This window comes from Pezoporus wallicus, unplaced genomic scaffold (genome assembly GCF_028554395.1).
Source record: "Pezoporus wallicus isolate ANWC-B61680 ecotype Strahan unplaced genomic scaffold, APGP_CSIRO_Pwel_v1 contig_741, whole genome shotgun sequence".
In the NCBI taxonomy this organism is placed as follows: domain Eukaryota; kingdom Metazoa; phylum Chordata; class Aves; order Psittaciformes; family Psittacidae; genus Pezoporus; species Pezoporus wallicus.
This window is the reverse complement of record NW_026635244.1, coordinates 44,267-63,646: the sequence shown is the minus strand read 5'-3', so window position 1 is coordinate 63,646 and position 19,380 is coordinate 44,267. Positions and strand designations below refer to the sequence as shown.

At 41.2% G+C, this 19,380-nt stretch overlaps 1 protein-coding gene across 1 annotated transcript in view; it reads left to right on the top strand.

Moving 5' to 3' along the window:
- LOC130601371 (transcription initiation factor TFIID subunit 4-like) overlaps nt 1-19,380 on the top strand; it is a 76,561-nt gene that overhangs the window by 13,140 nt on the left and 44,041 nt on the right. Inside the window, exons 2-3 of the mRNA XM_057413408.1 lie at nt 2,730-2,902; nt 13,462-13,599. Coding sequence (XP_057269391.1) covers nt 2,730-2,902; nt 13,462-13,599 — 311 coding nt within the window. The remainder of the gene's footprint in view (nt 1-2,729; nt 2,903-13,461; nt 13,600-19,380) is intronic.

Below are 19,380 nucleotides of genomic sequence, written 5' to 3'. Positions count from 1 at the left end.
GCTCCAAACGTAAAAAGCTCAGTGGTTTCAAAGAGATAAGAGGTTGCTATTCAGACTACGTTAATGCCTTTGATTTCCCATTGTTAATCTGTTTATCATAATTGCATATGATAATGTGTATCATAACTTTGCATACAGTTGTGGCAGTTTCTTGTGTTGATACTTTGTTCTGCTACTTAATTTTCAAACAGAAGAGAGACAGTAGGCCTTGAAAGCCATCTGGTCCAAGATTTAAATGTTATGGAAATAATACTGTTAAAAGTTATAATTTGAATTTGATTCTATTACAAGTCAGCTTGAAATCAATTATATTTTTTGTAAACATTAAGATAGTATGTTCTAAAATGAAGTTATTCAGAAAATACAATGTTATTTTTGAGTTTTCACTCTTAAAATTGGTGGATCATTTATAATTAATTATGGAACTCCCACAATGTAAACTTCTATCTAAAGCAGAAATTTAGAATCACCTTTTGACAATAAGTTATTTTAGCATATAATAATCATAAGTTGTGTGTCTTGTCTTTATGTGGCTGACAGGAAAAAATAATCTCATAATTTAAGTGGATTCTAATTTGCGTGTATTGCTCAGTAAAAGAAATTTCAAGTCCTCCAAACTAAATTAAAACATAACATTAATACATGAATATTTATGCATCTATAGTAGTAATTATGTCTACAACTTTTATTGAAACTGTGGCATGTGTTGCAATTAATTTGTCCTTTCCATTAATTTTTGTTTTAGAAAATTGGAAGATAAATTAACACGCTTGTGAATCTGTGTAATGGAAATAGAACGTGTAGTTTTTAATGTGGGGTAGGCATTATCCTATGAGGATTTCTATATAAGTTTTACAATGTAATGAGAGGAGGGATATCTGTTTGGCCAGTTGTCAGTGTACTGGTATTTTTGTGTCTGGATGGTTTAGGAATGGCATATACCAAGTATATCATCTGCTTACAGAGTTTTTCTGCAAATATAAAAGATGAGGTTTGGTGCTTAAATGGCTAATGGACCTTAAAAGTTATATTTTAAAAGATGTTTTATGGGTTTCTTTCAACTTTTCTTTTAAAAGTTGCTCTCTGAGTTTAGAGAGTTATGAACATGGCTTTTGGATGTGGTCCTTCCTGTAGCACTCTATGCCTTTAACCTTAAAGCTTGGTTTCCAAAATTCTTTAGTTTGTAGTGGCAGAAATTTGCCTCCTGTTTGTGTTTTTAGTAGGGAGGGTTGCCTGGGAGCACCTAAGACTATGCGAGTGAGGGCTTTTATTGGTGCTGCAGTTCACTCGTGTGTTCATCCCATGATTTGTATTTGTATTTCTATGTTAGAGACTGAAAGACTTGGTATAGGGTACATTTGAGTTTTTTTTTCTTGTTATGATAGTGTCGGATTTCTTTATCCTGGTGGTATGTTGCAAGCCATGTCCCTTTACTGAGGTGTGGTGGTGGTGGTTTTTTTTTTTGTGGGGTGTTTTGTGGTGGTGGTTGTTTTTTGTTGTTTGTTTGTTTTTTGTTTTTTCTTTGCAATGTTAATTAGAAGTGAATGTATACTTTTACCTTTTTTCCCTTGAAAACTTAAAAAATATATATGAAGCATTTTGCACATGGAGATAAGTTGTAGAAGCAGTGTCTACTGACTGTTACCAGCAGAATAAATGTGACTTCTTACACTCTTATATTTTTTGTTCTCCTGTAGTTGCAGGCAAGATGTTTTCCTGTTTATAGACCTGTTGTACCATATCTAGGTTAAATTATTAAAGTGTGTTCTGGAATGAACTTGGAAATTCTTTTTAAATAATCTGTCTGGGGAATTGTTTCTTAATAAGGGACATGCTTTGCAGTGATCTTGAGTAAGTGTGAAGCTCCAGGTAATCTAGGGACCAAGTTAGCTATTGTCTTCCTTTTTTCTGGAAAGCTTAAGACAAAACTTGATGGCACTGGCTGTGTTGTGTAAAAGGCCTCTATTTGTGAAATGTGTTACCAGAAAATAATATGAAAAAAAAAATATCATTTACTTCCAAAAAGTGTTAGAAAACACTTGCCAAGTACTCTGCTAATTTTAAACAATTTCTTTGGTGTTTTCCTAAAATACCTGCACTTGTATCATTTTGTGCTGAGGAGTGGCAGTGTTGGTTCTCTGAGTTTGGTGATATTTTTTTCTTGATGTCTAAACCACAGGTAGTGCCTCCCAATATGTTGATGATGGGTACTACATAAATTCATCTGTTAATGCTCAACGATTAACTAGATCTCAAATACTGTATGCTCAGAAATGTGGTTGGCCTGATGTTTCTGTGTACACATCCTCTAAAGCTGTTGTTTTAGTAAAGCTGTTGTGTCACTGTCCCTGGTATGTTCAGACTAAATTTTATTCTTGGCTACTGGATTGTCGCTATAGTTTACTTCTAATGAATATTCCTTTTCAATTTTATTCTGCTGACCCTGACTAGACTGCTAAAAGTATGCCTATACACTCAAGTGACCTTTTTTTAGTCACTGTTATCCATAAACTACAGTTATTTGAATTCCAAACTGAATTATTATTTTGTCTGCTGGTGGGGGCTACTTTTCTTCCTTGAAATAACACCTCATGCTACACCAGAATAAAAAAAGAATATACAGTATAAATAAAAATGTACAGTGCTATATATAAGCTTTATATTCTGTAGTTATAGTTCTTTATATATTATTCTTTATTGTATAGTTATTGTTACTTTGTTCTCATTAGATATGGTCTTGGTGCGCATGGATGTTGGACAGCTTGTAATGATGCCTCAGCAGGCTCTAGCACAGGCTCAAATGCAGGCTCAAGTACACATGCAGGGACAGGGTCCTGTCAGCATGTCTCAGAGACTTTCTGTGCCCACAACTGGCCCTGTTTTTCGCCTATCAACAACTCAGGTATGTCTGGCTTAATTTCACTTTACTCTTGTGCATTGTGTTTTCCTCCGTCTTACATATTGTTAGTTCATGTGTGTTTGCAAATGTGCTTTCCTCACCTTTTTTTTGTTGTGAAAACACTAAATACTTATTCAAATGCAGTTTCTTTTCCGAGGCCTAATTTTTTTTTCATATTTCAGAAAAAAAAAAAAATTAAAAAAAACCCCTACTTTATAAAGTCTCTCAAGACCTTGTTCAGACTATAAGATCATTGGAGGCTAGAAGGCTCATTCTTAGCCTGAACTTAATTTGGACTCTGTACCACTGGTTCAGTAAGTGCTTCTTGTTCCTCTGAATCAGAAGCACTGTGATCCCAACATGCTGAATGGATGCACGGGATAGCTAGATTCTAATAGAAAAGAAAAAGCCAACCACATTCAATACAAGTATTTTCAAGAATTAACTTTTCAGATACACTTTATTAAAAAAAAAAACAACCAAAGGTTTGATTCCTTTGCTTCACCTCTAAGTGTAATAGGTCTACACTTAGTTTTGTCTGTGTCATGACTACATTTCCTTTTTTATTTGGATTGACAGAGTAGTGTACTTCCCTACCCCAAAATCTTTAGTGGAGTGGGCTTATTTCAAATCAGAAGTGATGTATATTCAAGGATGAAGGGGTATTGTTTTTTAGATTACTTGGTAGGCTGCATTGGTTTAAAATTGCTTAGGGAGGCTGTTCAGCTTCAGGCCATTAGGGGTTAGAGCTGAACTATCTTACTAAAATGTAGAGGCAAGTATCTTTGGATGTTAGTGCAGGGCAGCTGTGCCATAATAATAGGCAGAATTTAAAGTAGTTTTTCCTACAGTCTGTGTTTGCAGAAGTGGTAAATAATTCTGAATGGAAAGAGATGAAGAGATGCCTTTATATTTTTTAACTGATGGTTGCGTAGGTTGCTTGAAATAACTTCGATGTGTGTTTCCCGATGTTTAACGTTTGATTACTGTTGTGGTTTAAGCCAAGGTGGTAACTCAGAACCACACAGCTGCTTGCTCGTTCCCCTGCACCCCTTCCTTCCCCTGCTCCCAGAGGAATAGGGAGGAGAATCAAAAGAATGTAACTCCCACGGTCTGAGATAAGAACAGTCCAGTAACTAAGGTATAACACAAAACCACTACTGCTACCACCAATAATAATAATAATGATAAGGGAAATAATAAGGGAAGAGAATACAACTGCTCACCACTTGCTGACCGACACCCAGCCCGACCCAAGCAGCGATCTAGCCATTCTGGGTAAATGCCCCCAGTTTATCTACTGGGCATAACTTGTTGTGGTATGGAATACCCCTTTGGCTAGTTTGGGTCAGGTGTCCTGTCTCTGCTTCCTTCTGGCTTCCCCTCCTCCCTGGCAGAGCATGAGACTCAAAGTCCTTGGTCAGAGTAAATATTACTTAGCAACAACTCAAAACATCGGTCTGATCAGCATTGTTCCCAGGCTGAAAGTCAAAAGCACAGCACTGCATCAGCTACTAAGAAGGAGAAAAATGACTGCTACTGCTGAACCCAAGACAGTATCCACCCCTTATTCCATACCATTCACATCATGCTCAGATCCGTTATTTTTCAATATCTCATTATTCTTATCTCATACATATATATATTTATATATACATACACACGCACAAAGAGAGAGATATCATTCCTTAGTGCATGGACCAGTCCGTATAAAGCTGCTGAGTTCATCCAGTCCATGATGTCGGGCTCCATCTCTTGTAACAGTCTTTCAGAGCAGGAGAGGTGGTGTGCAGTGTTGGATTGTTGCCTGCTGATGACTGTGGAACTCGTCTGGTCACTGCTGAGATTGTCTGTTTTCGTCAAAGTGCATTTTTTTTGTTGGGATGATGGTCAGAGGGAAGTCAGGGCCAGTCGCTGGTGACCTAAAGACATCTAGTTGTTGGGCTATAAAAGTGCTCCATAGCAGGCAACAGCATATACCTGAGTTCATTGGATGATTGAGGTTCACATAGAACTGCGTAAAGGTTCTGACTGGCCTGGGCCAGTCCTGTTGGCAGATACTCTGGTGTTGAACAACCAGGTGGCCTTTGGTAATTGTGTATCCCAATGTTTGAAAGTCCCACCACCCATTGCTCTCAGTGTAGTTTTTAACAGCCCATTGTACCGTTCGATTTTCCCAGAGGCTGGTGCATGGTAGGGGATGTGATATACCCACTCAGTGCCATGCTCTTTGGCCCAAGTGTCTAGAAGGTTGTTCCAGAAATGAGTACCATTATCTGACTCATTTCTCTCTGGGGTGCCGTGTCGCCACAAAATTTATTTCTCAAGGCCCAGGATAGTGTTCCGGGCAGTGGCGTCGGGCACAGCATATGTTTCCAGCCATCTGGTGGTTGCTTCCACCATGGTAAGCACATGGCGCTTGCCTTGGTGAGTTGGTGGGAGTGTGATATAGTCAATCTGCCAGGCCTCCCCATATTTATGCTTCAGCTATCGTCCTCCATACCAAAGAGGCTTTAACTGTTTGGCTTGTTTAATTGCAGCACATATTTCACACTCATGAATAACCTGGGCAATAGTGTCCATTGTTAAGTCCACCCCTTGATCACGGGCCCATCTATATGTTGCATCTCTGCCCTGATGGCCTGAAGTGTCATGGGCCCACCGGGCCAAAAATAATTCACCTTTATGTTGCCAATCTAAGTCCATCTGAGCCACTTCAATCTTATCAGCTTTATCTACCAGGTTGTTCTGGTGTTCCTCAGTGGCCCGACTCTTGGGTACATGTGCATCTACATGATGTACCTTCACCACCAGGTTCAGCACCCGGGCAGTGATATCTTTCCACAGTGCAGCAGCCCAGATGGGTTTCCTTCTACTTTGCCAGTTGCTCTGCTTCCATTGCTGCAACCACCCTCACAGGACATTTGCCGCCATCCATGAGTTGGTATAGAGATAAAGTACTGGCCATTTTTCTCGTTCAGCAATGTCCAGGGCCAGCTGGATGGCTTTCACCTCCGCAAACTGACTAAATTCGCCTTCTCCTTCAGCAGTTTCTGCAACTTTTCACTGGGGACTCTGTGCAGCTGCCTCCCCTCTCCAATGCTTTCCCACAATATAGGAGGACCCCTCAGTAAACAAGGCATACTGCTTTTCACTTTCTGACAATTTATTATATGGTGGGGCCTCTTCAGCATGCATCACTTCCTCCTCTGGTGACATTCCAAAATCTTTGCCCTCTGGCCAGTCCATGATGACTTCTAGAATGCCTGGAGGACTGGGGTTTCCTATTCGAGCTCATTGTATAATTAGTGCAGCCCACTTATTCCATGTAGCATCAGTTGCATGATGTGTAGAGTAAACCCTGCCTTTGAACATCCATCCCAGCACGGGCAACCGGGGTGACAGGAGGACCTGTGCTTCAGTGCCAGTCACTTCTGAAGCAGCTTGAACCCCTTCATAGACTGCCTGTACCTCTTTTTCAGTTGGGGTATAGCTGGCCTCAGATCCTTTGTATCCCCGACTCCAAAAGCCGAGGGGTCAACCTCTAGTCTCCCCTGGAGCTTTCTGCCAGAGGCTCCAGGTAGGACCATTCTCCCCAGCTGCAGTGTAGAGTACATTTTTCACATCTGGCCCAGTCTGGACTGGTCCAAGGGCTACTGCGTGAACTGTCTCTCATTTGATTTGCTCAAAGGCTTGTTGTTGCTCAGGGCCCCATTTGAAATCATTCTTCTTCCAGGTCACATGATAGACCCCACTGCACCCAAGAAAGCTTATATTTCTTTCTTATGAGATGGTGGAGACTTTGCTGTTATCTTGTTGATCACGTCTATGGGCATCCTGCGATGCCTGTCTTTCCATTTTATTCCCAAACATTGAATCTCCTGTGCAGGTCCCTTGACATCACTCCGTTTTATGGCAAAACTGGCTTTCAGCAGGATTTGGATTATTTTCCTCCCTTTCTCAAAAACTTCTTCCCCTGTATCACCCCACCCAATAATGTCATCAACGTATTGCAAGTGTTCTGGAGCTTGCCCCTGTTCCAGTGCAGTCTGGATCACTCCATGGCAGATGGTAGGGCTGTTTCCACCCCGGGCCAATCAGTTCCAAGTGCACTGGATGCCCCTCTAAGTAAAAGCAAACTGTTGCTTCACTCTGCTGCCAAAGGAATTGAGAGAAATACATTTGCAATGTCAGCTGTAGCATACCGCTTGGCTGCCTTTGACTCCAGTCCTTATTGAAGTTCTATCATGTCTGGTATGGCAGCACTCAATGGTGGTCTGACTTCATTCAGGCCACAATAGTCTACTGTTAGTCTCCACTCTCTGTTAGACTTTTACACTGGTCATATGGGGCCAATAAAGGGTGAGAGGGTCGTAATGATCACTCCTTCGCTCTCCAGTCTATGGATCAGCTTATGGATGGGAATCAGGGAGTGTCAGTTGGTATAATATTGCTGCCGGTGCACTGTTGTGGTCACGATTGGCACTTGTTGTTCTTTGACCTTCAGCAACCCCAGAACAGAAGGATCCTCTGAGAGACCAGGCAAGGTGGACAGCTGCTCAATTTCCTCTGTCTCCAAAGCAGCTTTTGGGTCTTTGAAGTAACTTCTCCTGTGGTGGTGTATGCTAAGGATGCATGGAGCCTCTGGACCAGTCACAGTGGGGTGCTTTTGCCACTTCCTCCCAGTCAGGCTGATTGAAGCCTCCAGTACAGTCAACTCTTGGGATCCTCCTTTCACTCCAGAAATATAAATGGGTTTCACCCCTTGACAGCTTGATGGCATCAGGGTACACTGTGCACCGGTATCTACTAGAGCCTTATACTTCTGTGGGACTGATATGCCAGGCCATCTGTTCCACACAGTCCAGTAAATCCAATTGTCCCTCTCTTCCACCTGGCTGGAGGTAGGGCCTCTCTAATAATATCACAGAATTGTTCTCTTATATCTTGTAGAAAGGCATTAGTCGTCTTTATGACAAGAGCTGTAGTGAAATCAGCTCTTCCACTCCATCCTTGGAACTGCTTACCAGAAACTTGAGCCACAGCTTTCATGGGATTATCATCCTTGGCCTTTGTTCTCCAATTCATGCACCCATTCCTCCAGAGCTGAGGTAGGTTTCTCTCAGTTGTAGGTAGGATTGTTTCTCAGTTGTTTGAGTTCCTGGGACAGTTTTTCCACAGCTGAAGTGATGGAAGGGGTGAGATTGTTTTTGAACTCTCAGAGCTGACAAATCACTTCATCCACTGTTGGTGGTGCTATGTCACGTCAGGTTATTCCTGCCAATGAGTGTACAGTGCATTCCGTGTAAATTTCTGCCACATGTCGTGTACTTTTGACTTCATCTGGATCTACAGATATGTCCCTGGCACCCACCTTGCTATAGATCATCTCTACAATGGCTCATTCCCTCAGAGACTGGATGTCTTTCTCTAGCGTGGTCCATTTCGCTGAACGACTCATAACATCACCCTTGTAGGTCACAGCTGCCAAGAACCGTCTCCAAAGGCTGAGGGACTGTTTCTCTTTTGCAATTGCTTTGTCAGTTCCCCCTTCTCTAGCAAGTGATCCCAGCTACTTGGGTTCCCTACCTCCTAGTTCATGACTGTCAGCCCCATTGTCCCAGCATCGGAGCAACTAGGTGATGATGTGCTCTCCTGGTTGACGGGTAAAATCTTTCTGCATATTCCATAGCTCAGTTGAGGCCCAGGGTCAAGAAGTCACCTCTTCTTCTTCCTCTTCCTCTGATTCTCATAATAATATCTCTTTTTCAGATGCTGTCCTGTGTTGTAATTACATTGTTAATTCATCTTTCTTCATTGTGTGTGTTTCTCTTTGTTCCTCTTTTTTGCTTTTTCCTTGTGTATGGGGACAACTGATATTGGCACGAATTGGTCCTCTAGTTTAGCTGCAGTGATTATTTCTGTGGTTCGAGTGGCTGCAGTATCAGTTGTTGGGATTGGTGCAGGCACTGTGCTTGGGGTTTGAGTAGCACCAGGAGCTCGTCATTACCATAAAGTACAGTGAAAGAAGAACCTTAGCACAGGCCCCCCAGCCAATAAACACTAAACCAGCAAATACCGTCTGTAAGTATGGTATGACATGCTGAAGCTCTGAGATCAAGAGCAGGAACTTTGAGAGCCAGTAAATCAGCATTGTGAGGAGTGACTATTAATTCAGAACAATGAATGCTTATCACAAATACAGTTGGACGCTCTGCGGTCAGATCTGCCGTTATCTCAAGCCTTCGTGCCCCATGTTGGTCGCCAGAGAGAACTGTCATGGTTTTAGCCCAGCCGGCAACCCAGAACCACGGACCTGTTCGCTCAGTCCCCTCCTTTCCTCTCCCCTCTCCTGGAGGAATGGGGAGGAGAATATAACTAATTTAACTCTCACAGGTTGAGATAAGAACAGTCCAGTAACTAAGGTATAACACAAAACCACTACTGCTAACACCAATAGTAATAATGATAAGGGAAATAACAAGGGAAGAGAATACAACTGCTTACCACCTGTGACCGATACCCAGCCTGACCCAAGCAGAGATGTAGCCCTTCCGGGTAACTGCCCCCAGTTTATATACTGGGCATGATGTGCTGTGTTATGGAATACCTCTTTGGTTAGTTTGGGTCAGGTGTCCTGTCTCTGCTTCCTCCTGGCTTCCCCTCCTCCCTGGCAGAGCATGAGACTCAGAAAGTCCTTGGTCAGACTAAACATCACTGAGCACCAACTAAAAACATTGGTGTTATCAGCGCTGTTCCCAGACTGAAAGTCAAAAACATGGCACTGCACCAGCTACCAAGAAGGAGAAAAATGACTGCTACTGCTGAACCCAGGACAGTGTTCAGTCATTATTAGAAGACTGTAGTTTGGATCCCAAAGTCAACCTTAAGATGTGTGCACAGCAAATACTGGGAGTTGATTATCTTGGCCTCAGGCAGTTATGCAAAGCAGCTGAAGTTGCAGGAAGAATATAATCTAACTTGCTGTATTTATATAATACTACATCTGTGAGGATACTGTGCATTCATGTGTTTGTAGAGATACCTAAAATCTGAAGGAGTTCATGTATTATAAAGATGCAATTGTTTTTGTGTGGGGTTCTGCCTCCATAGATACCCCACTTCATTACAGATACTGCTTTACATTTGTTAGTGCTAATAAGGTGGTTGAGAATAGAGGAAACCTGCAAGATCTCATGAATGATAAATGTCTTACAGGATGCGAAAGTTTGATTATTTCAGTGTAGTGTGATTAGAATCATGGTATTTCAGCTTGTCAGGATTCATTTCCTTTGACATATCTTTGTAGTAGCTGCCCAGACTGTACTGTATCATTTCTTTCTTTGTTGTTATTACCAAGGATAAGAAATAATTTTGTCCTTCAAAAATTTGCATTGAACTTCCATGGCTCTGCATGTGATCTGCAGACTCTCTTTCATTTTGACAGTGCTTATGTTTTATAAATGTTTGACCTTACTGAAGCACGTAATCAGACTCTACAACTCAGAGAGAGTTATAAAGCATCTATGTTTTTACAGGCCTAGGTGCAAGGGGGATCGCTCCTCCTAACTTGCACACCGAGGGGTTAAGCAAGCAGATATTTATTACACACAAACATGCATATTCATTAGGTTCCTGAGAGAGCGGTGGGGATATTACAGTTAGTTTAGGTACTTATTATCATAAGTTTCCTCCCTTTTGGCGCTTGCGCACTGCCCTCCGATGGTCGTAGCCAGAGGTCTTCAAGAGGAAGTAAGTAGTCTTCCTCATGTGGGCAGGGTTCTTCAAGATGAAGTATGCAGTCTTCCTCACAGTGCACTTTTCACCTTTGGCACAGTTGGATGCTCCAGTAATCACAAAGCTAGCTGAAACCAGCTGTATCTGCAGGTTTCTGATAGCTGGCAAAGATTTAGAACAGTGTGACCTTCATACAAAATTTATTGCAAGCAGAACAGGCTGGGCAGACAATGAATATCCAAAGCTATGTTCGGGAGTCGCTGTCTCCAAACTAACTGGTAAGTAGAAGGATGGTAAGAAATAATTCACTCATTAGAAGGATGGAAAGAAATAATTCACTCTTGTTAGTAAGACTGCTAAATTATGTTATCACACCACAGACTTACAACACAAACATTGTTCTCTATCTTAGACCTAAGTTAAAAGTATCTTAATCCTATGTTTTCCAGGCACTTGCTTTCCTTATATCAAATATCTTAACCCTATGTTTTCTAGGCAGTTGCTTTCTTTATATCATTACAGTGCTCTTTAATAATGATGGTTGATGGTCTTTTAAAACCAGGTTGTAAAGTTTTCAAGTCTAAAGGTTTATCATATCAGAATTAGACACTAGACTGATTAGGCGGATGGTTTATAACTAGAGACTATTCCTTGGTTTTCTGGAGGAAATGTCCAATGACAATTATTATGCTAAGTTTTTAGAAGTGTCAGTTATTTGAGTAGTCATGATTAATCAAGAAAAGTGTTCAAGTTCTAAAACACAGGCAATCATATGTCCTGAAAAGTAAACTTTTTCAGTAAGTTTATAATTAAGCTTTTTTCTTTCAGAATCAAATTTTGATGTATCAGCTAAATTCTGTGAATTATTTTTTCAGTAGGAATTTAGTATGTATTGAAAATAGTGTCTTACAGTTTTATGTCCTTGAAGTATAATATTCAGGAATCCTAGTCTCCACTGTGACTGAGACAGAAAAATTGTGTGTACCATTAAGTCAAGACAGGCAGAATATAAACATTACTTCTGCGAGTCCTGCAAAATATTTTGCAAGATTGAGGAACATTGCAGGCTATGCAGTTTTTAACCTCTAGAACATCAAATGCCTGTTTCTTCAGTATGTTAGTGGGATGACTGTTATTTTACTGTGCAGAGTTCAGATTTACTATTATGTTTTTATTCAGTTATTTTAAGGTAGTTTTATTTGAATTAAATTGGAGGGTGCTTTAAATGTGTAAAATTTAGTAATATACTTCAGTCACTGACTTTATGTTTTACTCTTTTACTTATGTAGAAAGTCTACGCAGGTGGAAATTTACAGTCTGCTGTGAGTATTGTAGGAAATAGTATCTTACTATGAAGAACATATCAGAAAAAGTCATAGGTTTCATGCTTCATAGGTAGTATGGTTGCTTTTTCTCACCTTGTCTTAATTCCTAGCCACTGTCAGAAGTTACTCAGCTAAGTGATTGCTTTCAGTGTTAATTTTATAGGCACTTTAAATAATTATTGTGTTTAAAAATGTGTGTTATGAGCTATGTAGTTAGATGTAAACCCCAGGTTATTAAATAACATGCTAAAGAAATTGCAAAAGCTCGGCTAATTTGGCAACTCATTAAGAAGTGTTTAGAGTGATAACTGGAGAATATAAAATGAATTATGAATTACTTTCTTTAAAAATATAAGAAAGATTGTCTGAAAAGTTATCAAATTTGACAGCTCTATAAATTGCTCCTCTTGACAACTAATTCCTCCTTCACTTGCAAAAACAGAGGAGGGGAAAATAAGGCAATGTTTAAATGCTCTTGAATGAGATTGACTTGGTTGATATGTGCAGAGCTGTCCAGGTTCTAAACTGCTTCTGCAGCCTGGTAATACAGGTTTTTCTTCACATATCCCAGGGCCATCATTTGCCAGATCTTCTCCCAGCTGTTTGGGAGGAAAAGGAATTGGGTTTCTCATGAAAATTCCTCTAGTTTCATCAGCTAGGCCTGTATTCAGGACAGAATGTGAGGAAGGAGCCACCTTTCTCTAGGAACAGCGGAAGCTCCTGAAATAGAGGTGTAGTCTGCTTTCCCTTAGGATTTTAGTATATGGGCTTAGGATAATACTTAGGATATAGTATACTTTACTATATCCTTTACTATATAGTATATAGATATACTTGAGTATATGGGTTTAGGATAAAGTCAGTGGTTTTATCCTTATATGTTGCATTGCTGAAGGTTCAGAATTCATACCTCTATACAGTAGTACTTACCTTTGTAGGGAATTGATACAGCCATCCTCTTCCCAAGTTTAAGAAAAGATACTTTGATTGCAGTGCCAAACACAGAAGTTCAGAAAGATTAAGATATATAACTTCCCATTCATCCTACACTAATCTCATCTGTACATATGCAGTGAATTCCTTGCAGTCTGTGTGTGATAAATGCACAAAGATAAAAGCTTCAGCTATGTAATCAAGGCACACAGAAGGCAATTATAAACTCAAATATTGAGGAGTACTGACAAGTAAATGTTATAACCGAACTAATGAATCAAATGTAATATCAGTTTTTTTCAAAGTCACATTGTGTTTTTCCTGATCTTTTCCAAATAACTGTATGGCAAATAGCTTTTAGGAGAAATATTGCTAACATATCATTGAACATAAGAAAGCTCATTTTTGTATTATTTGTGAATATATATTTGAGAACATATTAATGGTTTGGTTTTGTTTTTTTCAGCATTAATAATGATTACTCATGTAATTGCTATTATTAAAAAGTCTTGGAGATCAAGTTACTAAGGAGGAATATAAATAAAATGCTTATTTTTCCTTTATTAGCAACCAACTTCTGTAGCCACATCTACTGTTCACCTGGGATTTCCAGTGCAAGCCAAATTTGTTCAATCAGCTGTTACACCTGTCAGTGGTACATCTGCTGAGACTCTGCCAGGAGGCTCTATTCTCTCCCATACCACAGTAAGTAATAACAATATAAAAAACAAAAGATGTGTGAAGAAAAGGATGTTTGTAATTACATGTTTTTTCAGAAGTGAATTTTAATGTTATGTTCGTGTAGGACATGCAGCAAGAGGACAAGGGGGAATGGGTTTAAGCTGGAAGAGGGGATATTTAGATTAGGTATTGGGAAGAGATTCTTCCCTGTGAGGGTGGCGAGGCACTATCACAGCTTGCCCAGAGAAGCTGTGTCTGCCCTGTCCCTGGCAGTGTTCAAGGCTGGGTTGGATGGGGCTTTGAGCAACCTGGTCTAGCGGAAGGTGTCCCTGCCCATGACAGGGGATTGGAACTAGATGAGCTTTAAAGTCCCTTCCAACCCAAACCATTATATGATTCTATGTTTGCTTTTATCAGGAATATAATCCCAGAAATTGATAATAAATGTATAGTCACGCTGTTACACAGGTGTTGAGCGATTGTGGTGTCTGTAAAGAAAGAGGCTAAACATACACACACACAAACACGCTGCTTTCACAACTAGTTCTACTTTATTTACTCAAGCGTGGTAATATATAGTATACAGATATGGGTCTGAGCCATGAAACCAAACAGCAACTACATCTTTCCCAGTAACTGTTTTCAGTCGCTATAAATTCCATTCTATGAACAGTCACTCCCCAGGCTGTTTCCCAGCTCAACCTTGCACCCAAATTCTCCTTGGCTTACTCAAGACCCAGGTGCACTATCAGTAATTCTTCTTCTTCTTTAATTATCCATGTAGTGGGAACAGGATGGCTTTGCAGTTCCTACATCTCCCCCTTTTTTGTTTTGCATGATACTTTGACTTCAATTCTTCACAAGTTGGCAACAAATCTCTAGGTGCTATCTCTGGCAGTGTTCAAGGACAGTTTGGACAGAGCCCTGGGGGACATGGTCTAGTGTGAGGTGTCCCTGCCCATGGCAGGGGGGTTGGAACTAGATAATCTTAAGGTCCTTTCCGACCCTAACCATTCTATGATTCTATGACAGGGAGGAAAAGCAAAGCAAAGCGGTGATGTCCAGGCTCCAAAGACAAGATCTCACCGATTTGTTGGCCAAATGGACTGGGAGTCTTGGGAACCTGGAGAATAGACGCTGTTACTTCCAAAAGCACAGTCCTTGGCTTTCCTTATCCCCTTCCTTGCTTGAGGAGTCTTAAATCACACAAGATCAGTTTCTTGACATTAGCATTTAAAGATGGAAAGTTCAAATACAATAGTTACTTATTATATTATTATTACTTATAATAGTTATTTATGCTAACTTTTGCTTTCTTACTGTGAGAATGATGAAACCTACTTTAGGTGACTCTGCTTGAGCAGGGGATTTGGACTAAATCATCTCTCATGCCAACCGCAGGCTACCTGGCCTGCCCTTCCCTCCTGGATGGCCCTCTTATAACAGAGGAGGCCATCCCTTACATCAAGGTTTGGCATGGCATGTGTTCCCACTGCTCAATGCCTGCTGGGTTGTAGCCAACAGCGGAGCTAAAGGTTCTTCTTGGTGGCAAACAGAGGCCAACCCAGTCTTGCCCTTAAATATGGTGGGAGGCATTCGGCCAACCTTAGCCCTTGCACCTCGTTGTCAGTGCAGTTTCACCTGCCTCATCCAGTAGCAACTCGCTACTATGGCAAAGCACACACAGATTTACATTAGCAGTATAACTACTCCAGGGTACAGCAGTGCTTTGAAGATGCTTGTGGCAGTGAAGGACCAGCCAAAGAAGTTTCCAACCAGTGGTGTTCTCCCACCCTCTTAATTTGTTCCATTACCTATTTTATAACACTATCATTGTGATGTACAGTTACTAGGATTTTTCTAGCTTCTGCCTTAGCATTTTCTAGCAGCTGCTGTAAATTTGCATGCTCTAACATCTCTTCTACAAGTGACAAATCCAAATGCCACAAGGTGTAGTTTCTTATTAGCAACTGGCTAGTAAATACAGGTGGTTTATGCACAAAATCACAGCCTCTAATAATAGCTATGTTGCAAGCACACATATTTGAATTGTTAACCACAGTCTGGTTACAGAGACTTTTCAATTGCCCCCAAGTGATGTTTTACAAATCATGCCTTTTTCTCTTCCTCTCTCTCATTCTGCTTGGGGTCTTCAAGGTCAGCTCCTGCATCTGAGGCACTGGGTTCTTTAACTTGTCTGTTCAGCTCATGGTACGGCTTGGCAAACTTTGCAGGCAGCTGCTGCGGACCTGTAGGTAGGAGGACACAAGCATACCCCCTCCCCCAGGTTATCAGTTCCACTGGCCCTTCCCATTTCTGCAGGCCCAAAGGATCACGGTACCACACTTTAGCACATTCTGAAGGTGGACTATCAGAGCCAAAATGTCATTACAGTGCAGTGACAGGAGTATTCATGGAATATTGAGTGCAATTTAAAAAATTCAATGTATAGATGGCATTGTCTAATTGTTCTTGAGGGACTATATTCCCCCTTTTTTGTTTTTGTAGCATGGATTTCAGAACAGAGTGAGTTCATTCCATAATCCCCTGGCTTGTAGGGGAGTGGGGAATACCAGTGACATGTGTGACACCCCACTGCTGTAAAAATTGTGATAAAGCTAATGAATTATATGCAGGGCCATTATCTGTTTTCAATTGGGAAGGAACTCCTAAGGTACAAAGGCATGCGTTAAATGTTGGATAACATCACGAGCCTTCTTTCTTTTATGGGCAGAGGCTGAAATCATATGTGAAAATGTGTCAACGGATACATGAACATATTTTAAGGCACCCAAGGAAGAAATGTGTGTAACATCTTTTTGCCAAATCTCATTCGCCTTTAAGCCACGAAGATCTACACCCATGGCAAATGAGGATTGAGCTGTTGACTGACAGTCAGGGCAAGACCTGACAACTTGCTTTGCTTGAAAAGAAGACAGGTTAAAATGTTTCTTTAAAGCAGAAGCATTCTGATGAAAAAAGTAATGTGAAGCAGCTGCAGAAGTAAACTGCACAGTGTTAACAGTCAAGGAGTCTGCTATGTCATTACCCGCAGTTAAAGGGCCAGGCAGGTTGGAATGCGATCTAATATGACCAATAACAACAGAATAATTCCTGGTTTCCAAACAATGTTTTAGCTTCAGCAAAATGTCAAAAAGTGCACGGTTATTGATTTCTTTTAACACACTAAAAGAGAGGTGTGGTAACAATCAAACAACATATTCTGAGTCACAAACAATATTTAAGGATTCTGCAGGGAACAACTGTAGCCCATGTAAGACTGCAGCAATTTCAACAAGCTGCGTAGAGCCGTCCACATGTATAACAGAGGATTGCCAGGAATCATTTTCAAACCAGACCACAGCAGCTTTACCAGTTTTCCAGAACCATCAACAAAAATGGTTTTAGTATCCTGAATGGGTTGTGTTTAAATTACAAATCGCTCCTGTAGGTCAAAATCTGAAAAAGCTTTTAGCAATTTATGTTTCAGAGTACCATAACTTTTTTTTCCTGTGAAGTCTGCTAACACTATTTGGAAAGAAACAGACTGAGCAAAAAGGAACTAAAAGTCTGTTACAGTTAATGGTAGATACAATTCTGCAGGGTTGTTGCCTGTTAAATGTTGAACCCTCGTAGGGCCTTTGACGATTAAGTCAACAATCATATCACAGTATCACAGTATCACAGTATGCTAGAGATTGGAAGGGACCTCAAAAGATCATCTAGTCCAATCCCCCTGCTGGAGCAGGAACACCTAGATAATGTTACACAGGAAAGTGCCCAGGTGGGTTTTGAATGTCTCCAGGGAAGGAGACTCCACAACCTCCCTGGGCAGCCTGTTCCAGTGTTCCGTCAACTTCACTGAGAAGAAGTTTCTTCTCAAGTTTAAGTGGAACCTCTTGTGTTCCAGTTTGTACCCATTACCCCTTGTCCTATCATTGTTTGCCACTGAGTAGAGCCTGGCTCCATCCTCGTGACACTCCCCCTTTATATATTTATATACACTAATAAGGTCACCCCTCAGTCTCCTCTTCTCCAAACTATAGAGACCCAGCTCCCTTAGTCTTTCCTCGTAAGGGAGATGCTCTTCTGGCGTGTCAGCCACTCCTCCCAGCTTAGTGTCATCAGCAAACTTGCTGATAGTACACTTAATTCCCTCATCTAAATCATTGATGAATATATTATCACTTGGATGTGTCTGCAGTCTTGGAAGCTTGACTACCCTACGTTCTCCTACAACTGGACCTTGAGCTTGTTTGGAGGTCATGGCAGGGGAGTGCAGCTACCGTATACCCGTGACCGATGAACGGTACTGCCTGTATCGGGGAAGGTCGTCCTCTTCGACCGAGCGCAGAGCTTCGGGAGGGACGCGCGTGGAGTGGTGAGGGAGGAAGGGGACACCCGCCTAGCCGGCCAGATCAGCCGAATCAACCCTGGCGATCAATGGGGTGACAGATTGTCGCAGCCAGATCGCCCTCACATCCTAATGGCCTTTGTTGCATATTAACAATGAGCAGAGAAATCGCCAAGTGTAAACGCACTCTATCTGCCTCTAGCCTCTCAATTTTTTGAGTCACTATATTCAAAGCCTGAATAGCTTTAGGGGCAAGCTAATGAGGAGAATTCAAGTCTGAGTCCCCTCATAATAAATCAAAGAGTGATTCAAGGTCGGCATAAGTAATACGCAGCATAGGATGTGCCCAATTAATAGTATCTAAGAGCTTCTGTAAATCATTCAAATTTGTGATTTTGTTTGCCAATTTTAGCTTCTGAGGCTTTACTTTTCTTTCAGTTAGCACCCACCCCAAATATTTCCAGGGTGGCATTCTTTGTATTTTTTCATTGGCAATTTGTATTCAAAAACAACAGAAATTTTCTGTTAAATGATTAACAGTAGTTTCTAAATATTGTTCCATTTCTGCACAGACCAAAATGTCATCCATATAATGATAAGTTATCGATTCAGGAAATGCACTCCTAGTTGGTGATATAGTTGTGGAAACTACTAGCTGACAGACTGCTGGACTGTTCATCATTCCTTGTGGCAAAACAGTCCATTGATATCTTTGCATAGGAGCAGCACAGTTGTCCTGGGTTCAACAGTAGCAGTCATTTTTCTCCTTCTTGGTAGCTGGTGCAGTGCTGTGTTTTGACTTTTGGCCTGATGTTTTGGTTTGGCCAAGGACTTTGTGAGCCTCATGCTCTGCCAGGGAGGAGAGGAAGCCGAGACAGGGCACCTGACCTAAACTGACCAAAGAGGTATTCCATACCACAGCACATCATGCCCAGGATGTAACTGGGAGTTACCCAGAAGGGCTGGGAGGAGGTATCGGTCAGTGTGTGCTAGGTCTGGTGGGGTGGGGCTGGTGGTGAGATGTTGTGTTCTCTTCCCTTGTTATTTCCTTTATCGTTGTTATTATTGGTGGTAGCAGTAGTGATTTGTGTTATACCTTAGTTACTAAACTGTTCTTAACCCATGGGAGTTGCATTCTTTTCGATTCTCCTCTCCATCCCTCTGGGAGTAGGGGGAGGAAAAGAAGGAGGGGGGGGGAAGTGAGTGAATGAGTTGCCTGACTGGGTTTAGACCATGACAACAGTTGACAGTGGTTGTTGCCAAATCCAACCCAGCGCTGCCTGTTGTGGCAGCTGCAAGGTCGGAGATGAAGTGTTTGTTGCAAAAACCCTGTTGTTTTGAGGGGCACTGGGTTTCGCCGTGCTCCCCCTGGAGTTTCCCAACAAAGAATTTCCATCCTTATCAAATTTAGATTTACACTGTTTGCTCAAGTGATATCCTTTCTTGCATCT